Source organism: Limanda limanda, chromosome 12 (assembly GCF_963576545.1).
Source record: "Limanda limanda chromosome 12, fLimLim1.1, whole genome shotgun sequence".
Taxonomy (NCBI): domain Eukaryota; kingdom Metazoa; phylum Chordata; class Actinopteri; order Pleuronectiformes; family Pleuronectidae; genus Limanda; species Limanda limanda.
In genome coordinates, this window is record NC_083647.1 from 25,999,054 (window position 1) to 26,011,638 (window position 12,585).

General features: G+C 45.4%; 1 protein-coding gene across 1 annotated transcript in view; it reads left to right on the forward strand.

The window, feature by feature from the left end:
* The first annotated feature begins 3,965 nt into the window (after positions 1-3,965).
* LOC133016009 (protein jagged-2-like) overlaps positions 3,966-12,585 on the forward strand; it is a 47,385-nt gene continuing 38,765 nt past the window's right edge. The window contains exons 1-2 of the mRNA XM_061083304.1: positions 3,966-4,211; positions 4,866-5,189. Coding sequence (XP_060939287.1) covers positions 4,143-4,211; positions 4,866-5,189 — 393 coding nt within the window. The 5' untranslated portion in view covers positions 3,966-4,142. The remainder of the gene's footprint in view (positions 4,212-4,865; positions 5,190-12,585) is intronic.

Genomic DNA, 12,585 nt, shown 5'->3' on the forward strand with positions numbered 1-12,585 from the left:
ACGGTGTGTTTACAATCTAGATGTTTTCTTAGGGATGAATTAACCTTATTAATAATTTAAAAAGCAGGGTTTAATTTCCTCGGAGGGAACCCTGCAGCTCGGCAGCTGTGGTCTAACATGAGGTGGTGCAGCTCGTAAACAGCAGCTTTGTATCTGCGCTGCAGGAGTGTTCACATCAGCAGGTGGAGACTTCAGCTCTTGTTTAGTCTCTGTTCTGCATTAGAGGCCCCAGCGATGTGAGGTGGAACTTTATCTCCTGCTGAATTTCTTAATCCTTCAAACATTCATGTCTTGAATGTGAAAACACATTTTTTTTGTTTTGGTTGTAATCTTCCATTTCCCAAACTAAGAGTCAACAGGCACAGGTCTGGACAAAATCCTTTTCTAAAGAAACAGAACCAAGTGTAATATCCAATCACTTGAACTCAATGAGAAACTGGAATTCATGTGACTCTCGGCCTCTTAGAATGAAGCTGGTCCCTTGAAGCATCCACTGGTGTAATCCACAAAGTGCATATGACTGTATATAGAGATGAATGACAGCAAGTCCTTCTCGCCCTGGTGATGCCATCAGGAGTCAGAGTCTGTTAGTGATCAAGGTCTGGAGCCTCGGGATCCTGCTGATGCACCAACCTGACCAATCAGGAGTCAGTCTCAGCTGTCAATCATGATGTTCCACATAACTAATGTTCTAGTTTGGTTCATGTGCCACCTGCTAACATGTAGAAGGCTGGATTTATGACCTATACTGCAGCCATCCACTAGGGGGCATCCAAACAATTTGGTTTAACTTTTGCGATGTGCGGTTGTTTGGTGGATTGCTTTGAAATTCAAGTCAACTGTTATCCCATAACTTCTCAACAATCTTGAAACCTTTGTCTGGTACTTTGGTTTTTGATGGAATACCCAACACTCAGGTTGTAGCTGTAGTGATGATTGTTTCTGTCTGCTGGTCGCTTGGATGGTCAGATGGTCAGATCTTGCTCTTTTTCATGGAAACGCTCCAAGATAACGTCAAAAAAGTTCTCATGAAAATGTGAAACTGAGTATTGAACAAACACTAAGTGACGGTTCCTGTGTGTGTCAGAGAGCAGCCAGCTTTCTGTCATCTCCAACCTTCTCTCCATGTAAGAGCAATGGCTGTCAACACGGAGCAGATGTTTCAATTGGCAAACGTTGTCTTTCAGGGAAAGAAGAAGGAACCGACCAAAACAAAGGAGCGAGTGTGTTGTCGTTTATGATCTCATCTACTGTATAATGGGAGATATCGGTTTGCAGGGTCAGTATTAACGTTTGAAAAGGTAATGCATGTCCTCATGTAAAGTAAAAGTACCTTCAAGTAAGTCAGTACTTCTACCTTTAGAGGAGCCAGTAAACACGTTGCTCTGTGAAGTGTCCGTCCATCCGGCAGTAATCCTACGCAGATAATTAACCTCATAACTTCCAGAGTTTATCTGCGCTTCACATACCTCCTTATCACTGCTGATAGGAGGCGTCGTAAAGAGATGAACATAAGACGTTTGTGTCCGTGTGCAGGCGTGTGAATGAATCATATGTACACAAGTATTTGCACATGACACAAGATGTGTGTCTGCGTGTGCCTGCACCTGCTTCGCTGGGAGGAAACATCTGCTGCCGGGTGTCAGAGGCCACCTGTCGTTCTCCGTCCTGCAGAACTGACCCACTGTCTGCCGGAGCTGCTGCAGGACGATCTGAACGAAGAGACACAGCTGTCTTATTAGACCCCTCCTCCCTCCCCCCCCACCCACCATCACCACCCGTCATCTGAGACGTCGTGGGTTCGCCACGTTTGCCCAAAATGAAAGCTGGTGTGTCGAATATGAAAGCGACAGGAAATCTCCTCTGCGTGTTGGAAGTGACGGATTCACAGAGAGCTTGTTGTTCTTAGATGGAACTTTCAAATCAGAGAAACATCTGTGACGTCCAGGCTGAGACAAATATGGCGGGAAAAGAACATTACTCACATGATAAGAATGAGATTGATACAAGAAGCTTTATTTTATATGTATCATATCATATTTCTAGTTGTCCTGTTCAGGGTGAATCTCACCTCTCGCCCAGTGTCAGCTGGTTAGACACCATGACCCCTCATGACCCTCGATGGATCATACATAGTAAAGGTTCGATGGATGTTGCTATGGTAACAGTGGGTCGATGGTCTTGGTTCCACCGCCTTGATCCAGACTCAGATTATCTCAACATCTGTCAAATGTATTGTCACCTGATTCTGATAATCATATTCCCCAGAGGATGAATCTATCTTACTTTGAAGATCCCCTGACTTAGTCGCGTTGAATCTCTGGTTTGTGGTTTTAAGTGAAATGTTTCAACAACTCTTAAAATGACCACGAATTCTACTTGATTGATTGATTGATTGAATATTTATTTAAGCCTCGGAAGACACATTGAGGGATAAGACCCTCATTTTCAATGGTGCCGAGGGTACAATAAAAAAGTTGATACATTAAAAGTTAATACATTGAATAAATAGGAATGAAATAAATATGCATATATATATACACAGTAATACAAGGTATAAAACAATTTGTCAATAAAATACTATGGCAAAGTCAACTAGCAGTTACTTCAGATGTTCTTGCTCTCCTCAGGATAACGATCCCTTCGCTTTTCATCTGGCTCTGAACTAAGCGCTAATTGGTCAATGTGAGCACGTTAGCATAGCATGCTAGCTCTGCCGTAGTTATGTTCACACTTGATTTTTTAAAACCTGATTTATTTTGCCTCCGTGTGAAGCTTCCATCAACACTCAATTGCTATTTATAGCCCTGCTCAGGCTATAGCTGAAGGGATGGTTAAGTACAGTTGGCACAGACTCACCTGCCGTGTTTTATGATCTCTGCTTTCCATTATGTAAACTGACAACTGCACAAGCTGTTAAGATGTCAGTTTGTTGTGGCTTGTTTCCTATTTTGACAAATGACTCGACAGCAGCTTCTTGTTGATTTTTTAACTTTGTATTACATCATATCTAGAATATGAACACAGGGATTGTTTTAAACATTTAAGGTTTGGAGCATAACATGAGAACACATGTTATAAATCCCACGGCTGCATCGTGAGCTGCTTGTTTCCATAAAAACTTTGATATCATTTTTCAATTAAGCAATCGATTCAATGTCACATGTTCGGGGTCGAGGTCTCTGCTGACTCGTTTATAAACTGAGTGGGACTTGAATGGAGCTTCCCCTCTGCTCTCCATCAACTTTATGGTTTTTAGCTTTTTAATAAATCCTGGTAATATTTTGGTTTAAATGTTATTGTAAGATTTACTTAAAATGTCTTTCTCCAGTGATTTAGATACAGGCTGTAGATTCATTGATTGAATCACATTCTGAATTCATCATATCATGAAGTTAAACCTCAGGATTACAGTAATGGGGGGTGGGGGTGGTCTGATCATATCACTGTGCTGTATGTGGCCAGTAGAGGGCGCTGACAGCCATGTTTCCTGTGCCTGCAGGTCAGTGAGGAGACGTGCACAGAACAACACTAAACACATGAAGCCTGTTACATCTCCTTTCTGTTTATTCATTGGTCTCAAATTCAACCTGGACATTTTACATCATTTATATCAATATCAATCATTTCAGTTTTACCTAAAACAACCAAAACCTGTATACATGTATTATTGAGACACATATCCAGTGAAACATCATTTAACTACATAAGAAAAGTATGAATATTAGTCCAAGCTTCTGTTTGAGTAAACTTTAATAATAATCCCAGCAGCAGAAGTCGTCTGCCCGCCCCCTTCCTGTGATTGGCTCCGGGCCGTGGAACGCTCCACCCGGCCGGCCCCTGATTGGTCCAGGCAGCCGTCCATCAGCAGGCAGCACCCAGCTCCGTGTGGGCAGCAGAGACGCGGATCCACTTCTCTTTAGTGCGTCGAGAGGCCAAGTGGAGCTGACGCGTCCGGACTCGAACAGTGGCAGCGCGTCGCTTCTCCTGCTCCAGAGCCGCAGGCACCCCGCTGTGCGGAGGAGGCTGCTTCTCCCTCCTCTTCTTCATCTTCCTCCTCTTCTTCATGAGCCTTTTGGACTGATTGAGACAGACAGTTTCTGCATTTCCCTCATGGTCCCCAGCACCGAGCAGCCGGAGACATGTGGACTAACCTGGGGACAGTGCAGCGCGTCTCTGTAGTGTGTCTCCTCCTGACGCTGTGGGCCGAGGTGAGGACTGGGTTTCACTGGGTCTGATGCTGCTCGCACTGGAAGTTGTGTGTGCGTGTGTGTGTGTGTGTGTTGTGTGTGTGTTGTGTGTGACTGAGGCTTAAATTCCAGCTTTAATTGAATCGTCTGCTCTGTGGTTAGAATCATGTGATCTCGGATTTACCACATTTACGCGCGTCCTTTGGGAAATAAAACCAATTTACAGTCCAATAAAAAAGCTCTTGTGTGAAGTGAGCTGGACATGACACTAATCAATTTAGCGGTTTTTATGATGATAGAAATAACGGGTGTGATTTGGTGCTAAATTATGTTGTTTCATCACCAAAGATTCTCGTCCAAAGTTCGTGCGTAAATGACTGTTTTTGCGATGATTACGCAAAAAACAACTGTGTGAAATAGTTTCTCGTTGCTTCACCTGCTGAGGAAACAAGTCACAGAATGTAAAGATGATAATTATAAGAATCTGATTTTTAACTCTAAAGCTCTTTTTATACGTGAGGTGTTTTCCTGCAGCTTGATTTGCAGCCTGAGCTGAATTAGAGTAACGGTGGAGCTGCGGAGACTCTTCCCTGTCTCCCTCAGCCCGTCCTCACTCTCATGTCCTCAGTGTGAGTCTCCTCAGCCTGTCCTCACTCTCATGCCCCCCCCCCCCAGGTGTCCCAGGCCACCGGGTACTTCGAGCTGCAGCTGATCTCGGTGGATAACCCCAGGGGTCAGCTCCGGAACGGGGACTGCTGCGACGCGGAGCGGAGCGCGGCCGAGGGCCCCTGCGGAACCGACGAGTGCGACACCGTCCTCCGCGTGTGTTTAAAGGAATATCAGAGCGAGGTCACGACCAACGGGCCGTGCACCTACGGCTCGGAAACTACTAAGGTCATCGGTGGGAATACTTTTCAGTTCAAGGGCGGCCAGAAGGGCGCGCAGGGCCGGAGCAACGACGCGGGGAAGGTCGCCATCCCCTTCCAGTTCGCCTGGCCGGTAAGTGGATCGTTGTGTCCCCTTTTGCAATGTGAGAAATCATCTGGGTTATTGATTTTAGAAAGTTGGATTGTATGCGTAAAAGTGTCCAAACGTCCCCCTGGATGCAGCAGAACTCAGGACGCTGGGAGTTTATCATTCCATCACATGACATGACATGATTTCTCTCGTCTGCCGCACACACTGTGATTTGGCTCAACTTGGCGCATGGATCTTTCTGTCTCCAACCAGCCTTCCGTTTCTCTCTGGAGTCTCTCTGAGCTTCTCACTGTTTCCTCACCAGCCCTTGATGTCTCTTCATCCTCAAACATCTCCCGCATTCCGCTCATCGCCATAGCCTCCAGCGCGCGTGACGCATGACCATTACGCACGGCGCTGGATTGGCTGTGTCTGGGTTTGGATGAGTTACTGAACGTTACGGAACGTTACTGACTGTGCAGAGGAGAGGGGAGGGGCCAGTGTTGGAAGGGGGGGGGGGGATTTCTCAAGCAAGTGTTGATGAAGAGGAGGCAGGTAACTTATTACCTGATCTGAGCCAATCACAGGCCGCTGCAGCCAGCGTGGGAAACAGGAGCAGCGCTTTATGAACACTGCTGTTACACCCACAGATCTGTGTCCTTAATGGGCAGAGTGACGTCATGTGGAGGGAACATCACAGGTTTGATTCCCACATCAGCTGAGTGACCTGTCATAATAAGAGTCTTTGCGATTTGTAAAGAATCCAGAGTCCTTGAACCACATAGTCGAGAGAAAAGTGATTTATGACTCTTTAGATAAACAATCATTTACTGTAAGTCAGTTATGCTGGAAGAATTTACACTGTACAAGTTATTTTTGTTGCAAAAGTCACATTTTCTTTACAAAGCAAGAGTTCAATGCTTTCAGACTAAAACCAATTCATACGTGCATTGAAGCAACTTGCCTCAGGTTTTTATTTTCAGATGCTGAAGGTTTATTTTTCTTAAGAAATCTTGAGTAACTCGATCTGAACGGAGACGGTTGAAGTGAAACTTGCAGATTCTTTCTTCTGATAAAATAAGACTCATGACATGTTTTATCTCTGCTTCGTGATTCATTGAATATTTTCATTAAGATTGTTCATGGTCATTAAGCTTAACAGTACTCTCTTCATAGTGATCCTTAGTTCCTGCACACAAGCAGCAGCATGTTCCTGCTTTTAGATGAACAATCTGAAACACGAAGCTTCAAGTCTGATGAAATGATAGAAATCATTCACTCATTCAACTATTAAAACTCATTCCGATCATATTTGCCTTGAGCGAGCAGAAACGCGTGGGCGTGTTCATGTCAGAACATACATATCGGACATATCGGCTGCTGGGTGAGCGCGCCTAGCGACCTGACCCCCCCCCATTCATCACTCCCCATGGTCAGCTGTCAGCAGAGGGGAAGATGGAAGTAGTAAGTTGGGGCCCAGCGGGCGGATACGATTACCACTAAGTTGTGTGTGTGACACAGGCGCTGGGTATCAGTGTCAGCAACTACTCAAACAAGTGAAGAAGCCCGGTCACTGTGGGCCGGGGGAGTCCTTTACCTCTCCGCCTCTCAGGTTCACGCTCTGTCCGTTATTGGGTCATTGTCTCACTCGGCGTGTGTGGGGTCAGAATTTTCCACTATCTGCCCAGAGGGGGGGGTGGAGGAGTGTGTGTGTGTGTGTGTGTGTGTGTGTGACGGACATCTATGAAGGAGGGTATGATGGCTCAGCTTCTTCTGAGGCTGTTAAAGTTGAAGCAGTTGAAGGTTTTTTGAAAATGTCACTATTGTTTACTTTTTGGATTAACGATGAAGGCAAAGGAATTTAATTCATAAAGTACCTTTCGTACATTTAATTAAATCAACTTATAATACTATGTTTTTTATAAATTACAACTTCCATTGTATATCGTCCCACTCCTCTTTCGCCTTAAAAAAACGCCCCCGTAGGTCAGAGAAAGCGTCTTCTTAGGATCCATAGCTACGTCAAGATGTTAATTGGCATCGAGGTTATTGTACGATATGTTACGGTGTCAGCGCCCTCTAGTGGCCATAGTAATCACTATGAAGAGAGGTGATGTCATAGAGCCTGAAGTCTGTGTAGGACGGATGTGACGTCAACACATTGGATGCTGCTGCTCATTTCTCGTTTCCAACCAAATGTTGTTCCTTTTAATCACGACCACAATGTTTTTATTAACCTAGCATGTTTTTTTATATACTGTAACCATGACGATAAAGATCTTCCAACCCTAACAAACAACTTATTTTAACCATAACAGGATCTTTCCCCCTTTTTCTGTAACTTAACCTTCTGTAAAATCTCCATCGTCGTAACATTAAAGGGAAAGTGACACATTTTTCAAAGATTATCTGTGGCGTATATCTTCTGCTCCCAGTAGGGGGCACTAAACCCCCAAATTTCTGACCTAACCTTCATTAATCAGCTGATTGTTTCGGCACAACTTACAATCATAGAGAAAGCAAATGTGATGACAGAATATCCTGTCGGAGGATTTTCCTTTTAGCACTAAGTTTTGTGTTTTTCTTTCGCACATTTGTTGCTTTTAATCGGCGGAAATGACTCCAATCAAAGCCATTGTGCTGTTTTCATCAGTGAGTGAGTGAGTGAGTGAGTGTTCTCTCTTTTTCCTCCGTTTATACAGCGATGAAAACTGCTGCTAAAGTAACAGAAGAAAGTTCTCAAGTCAAAGGTCGACTTACTCGCCTTAATTGCCACTCATGGCTTTCCTCTGCGAATATGATTTCCTCTTTGTCGTCATCATCATGTCGAACAGATTTACTCTTTTAACCCAGTTTTGTCTGATTATTTGATGAATGCTGGTTGGAGACAGAGGATGACAGACGTCTCACTCGCTTCCTGACTCAGACGCCTCACATCGTAGTTCCCAGTGTGTCGGCCGAGCAGCGGCACTAACAGAATGTGTTTTGTCCGTGGCCTGTAGCCTCTGGTGCTGCTAGAGTGGACGGCTTCAGTATCTGGGCCACTGGTCCTGACATGAAATAACGGCTGAAAAAAATAAAAAATAAAAGAAGAAGGTCATTGTTCTGCCTTCTTCTTTTACTGATCATTCCCCCTCCGGCTGTTTGGGTCTTCACTGACATCTTTTCATGAAAGGGAATAAGGGGGGGGGGGGTGGGGTGGGGAGGGATTGACCGATGGAGCGAGGGATGGAGAAGACAGGAAAGAGGGGAGGAAGCCCCTCCCCCTTTAAACAAAACTCAGCTTCCTTGTGAGTTTTCAGTCACGAGGAAAGTGTATTTTTAGGACGCAGACACTTATGATGGTTCTTTTTTTTTTAACACAAAACAAGCATTTACTTCTTCTCCTACTCCTCCTCTTCCACCTCCTCCTCCTCCTCCTCCTCCTCCTCCTCCTCCTCCTCACTCAAACTCTCTCCTGTGTCTTCATCCCTCTCTCCTTCTCCTCCTCTCCTTATGGGGTATTTTTAGAGCTGCTGTCCTCCCCTCACCCCTCTGTGAGCAAATCAAGGATCAAGGGTCCTTCAGTTTCATAGCTTGTTCTTTTTTCTTTCGGGTCGGCCCCCCCCCTCTCGCCAGATTTCCCTCGGTCGGCCTGGAGGAGCTGAGAGGACAGAGGTGGAACAGCTGTTGTTCAGAGACCTCCGCGGCCTCCTGCTCGGAGAATAAATGTTTTAGTCAAACAGCATTAGGAAGAGTGGGTGAGATCGGTTCCCTCGGAGGAGTATCGGTGGTTTCCTCCTCTGCAGGTCGTTCCGCTCATTTGCTCGAGTGCGTCTCTGCTCTTCATCAGGAGCTCCTCTCAGCTCGCTGAGGCTTTCATGGTTGATTAGTTTGAGGAAGAGGAGAAAGAGACATGACGTCCACGTGGATGAAGAGACAATGTGGACATTTGACTCAATGCTGAGATATGTATCGAAGGAAAAGTGAAAATAACCTGAAAATGAATCAACTTAATTAAAGTACAGATAGATATAAATGTGTTTTGTTCCATCACATCACTGCCTCTCGTTAAATAGCTGAATGTAAATATCAGTCGGGTATAATTGTTAATTTATCAGAGTTGCATAACTTTCTCTGAAAGAAGAACTGTTCAGAACAGACAGTTGATCCCAGAGCAACAAATCCGACTTCATTTCACTTCTTTTCTCCTCATCGGACATTTCTTAACCCTGGAACATCAAACCTCGTCAGAGGAATAATCTCAAACATGTTCTTCTTTGGAGAATAACACATTCAGAGTTGAAACATGCAGCTCGCTCCCCCTCAGCTTCTCCTCTCTGTAATAAACCTGAAAGCCTGCAGCTCCACCGCAGCCGGGCTCTGTTACATGATGTTGTGCCGAGCTCTCCGCTCAGTTAACTGTGGTCAGGATGGTCCGCTCGTCTTTCCCACGCTGCCACTGCTTCCCTGTCAGCTGACCCGGTTCCGGTCCGAGGCGTGTAAATGTGGAATTAGCTTCTCTGTCCGACCGGCGGATCGATTCTCGATGCTGCTGCTTTTATGTAAACAGCTTCACACATGTTGTTGCATAAAACGGACTCCCATCGCGTGTCGGGTCCTCATGAAGGTAAATCAAGTGTTTACCTCGTGGTCTGTGGTGGATGTTGAGGTAAAGCTACAGGGAACGAAAACACACACAATAAACACGTGTGTGCGTGTGGAAGAAAATCTGCACGTAGGCTGTGTGTTCATAATCTGTTTGCAATTGTTTGTGTAGATTTGTAAATTATTTGTAAAACCCTCAAAGCCACATGATGAAGAAGTAAATTCAGCTTCATTCCAGCATTTAAGAGAGAAATGAAGTTGCAGCTTCTCTGTTGTGAATATTTGCCGTTTCTTCTCAGTCTCATGTGAGATTCAAATGAATATGAACAATAGAAAGTGTGGAATATTGTTTTAAAATTGCGTTTTATCATCCGGAAAATCCAATGTCTGTTGCAGCCATCATCTTTGCTGTAAACGCCTGTTAACAGCTGATAGAACATATCATGATTTAAACACAGGGTGGTGGTTCGATTCCGAAGCACTGAACCCTGACCTGCTGATGAAGGAGTGAGAGAATGAAAGTGATGCCAGTCAAAGCAGTGGGTGCATTCTTCAGAGGTCTACCCCTCCAAACCGAAATGAGACCCCCTGGTCATGGGAAGGATTTCCAATCTGCGTCACCAGCTCGTCCCGCTCTTACGTTGCATCGTTAGCGTCGCCATGAATCCTGAGTAGCTCAGGAATGGAAGGACACACCTTAAGTGGCCTTCGAAAACGGGACAGCCTCTAAAAATTCAGATTCTGCTTCTGTCCTGCTTGGGTGGAAACACGTTTTGTGGGAGAGACGTGAGTGTTACGAGCAGTGAGGTGAGCAGCGGTGATTAAAGCTGGTTATTACTCAGACAGTCGCTCACAGCTCTAATGGAGCTGGACCGAGAGAGAGAGAGAGAGAGAGAAGGGGGGGGGGCTGCGATCGGGAATAGAAACGAGTTGCATGTTGTCGATGACCAAACCCTTCATTGTTCCTCTGTGTTTGTTTATCTCCTAATATCTCATCTACCTCGTGTTTCTCTTCTCCGATCTTCCTCTCTGAGAACCGACCGGGCTGAAAAACCCTGTAGCTACATATTTGGTGCGTGAGGAATCCTCTGGCTCCGGTGGTCCGGCCCGGTGAGCTTGTTTTGCTAGCTTTGAGGGTGTGATCACACCTACAGTTTGCTTTCTTTGGTCCGGAACAGTGAGGACAGATCGTCGTGTTGTATTTTTGAATTCGACTCGTTCGGGCTCCCACTGCGACGCAGCTTAGGATCCGAAGTTTCAGTACATGGAGTTTTTCTTCCCCATCATACGTTTTAAGAAAACTTAACAACTAAACACTTGTTTTAATCTGATTTAAAGGGGATTTTTTTGCAGTGCACAGAATTCCTGGCAGTTTTTCTTCTCTTTCCCGAAACAACTGTCGTTCTAGAGGACAAATAAACCGAACTGAAGATGTGAAACCTCCAGAGTTCAAGTAAACCGCTGCAAACACGCTCGGCATGAACACACACACCCTGACTCATCATTCAGCTCGAATCGGGTGGAAATCCTCCCGGACCAGCATCACTACAGAGTTCTCCTTTGTCTGCGTGTGGCTGCAGTCGTGAAGCGGCCTGATGGAACCGTCTTCTCCAGAGAGGAGAAGGTTCGGCAGCGGCTCCTAACACATCTGGATCCTGACCCAGAACCGTCCACTACTCGTAGAAACAAACCTCAGAATCCAGAACATGTCAAACTAGAGCGGAAACCTCCAGCAAGTCAGGTCCACTCAACCTCAGTGTAACCCTCATTTAAAGTGTCGTCTGGTTAAAACTCGTGTTTCACTGCTCTCTTATTATTGTCCTCATCTGTTACTCTGACAACTCTATCATCTTAACTTATAGAAGTTGTGTCCTGAGGGTTTAAAACACAAACTGGAATCAGGCTTTGACTGAGAGAATCTTCCCGAGGTCTCAGGTCCACGATCAGCTTCACTTCTCTCAACTCAAGGTCCAGGTACATCCTGGTTCTGGAGCTTTCAGCAGTTTTCAGTCTTCAGCTGAAGTCGTAATGGGATGTAGATGTTTTCCATTATTGCTAATTTCTGATGGTGAAAGTCATTAATTAACCACAAGCACGTAAGGGAACCCCGAGTTGGTGTAAATAGAAAATCTAATCTATTTAATTGAACGACTTAAAGAAACTAACTTTTTATTCTCATACGACCATGGTACGCCTTATTCTCCAACCTACGTGTTCTTGACTTCATCTTTTCTGTTCTGGATCAAAAGGAAACGACTCCATGACTTTGTGTTAGAACAGTAACTGGAGCTTGTGTTGCACACAACCAGTTGTTGTATGTTTGTTGTTGGACGCCGGCCCGTTGTGGTGTCTGTGCTCAGGTGGGTCAGTGATGTCGCTGGTCTTTTTTTTTCTTCCCATGGCGTGAATATCACTTTCCCAGCAGCCCTGTGGAAACCAGGGCTGCTGCCTTCATCCCTTTGTCACTGCAGCTTTCAGCGGGAACAATGACTCTGTGCGTCGGCTTTTGTGGCCGAGAGATTGAGTTCTGAAGACAAGTGGAGGGAGGAGAAAACCTGAAGAGCCTGAAGAGGGTGAGCGATGGAAACAGAGGAAGAACAGAGATGGAGGAGGAGGGGGGGGGAGGCAGCTTTGGGCAAAATGTCAGGAATGGATTTGAGAGTGTTTACATAAGGCCGGTCTGGAGGGCAACATGCTGGATATGGTTTTCAGGTGTCCACACAACTCTGGATTCATGGCTGTATCCAGAAGGAGAGTTTGTTTCCTCGTTTGTTTCCTCGTTTGTTTCCTCGTTTGTTTCCTCGTTTGTTTCCTCGTCCTCTCACGTCTCCTTCGAGTCTCCAGACCAGGA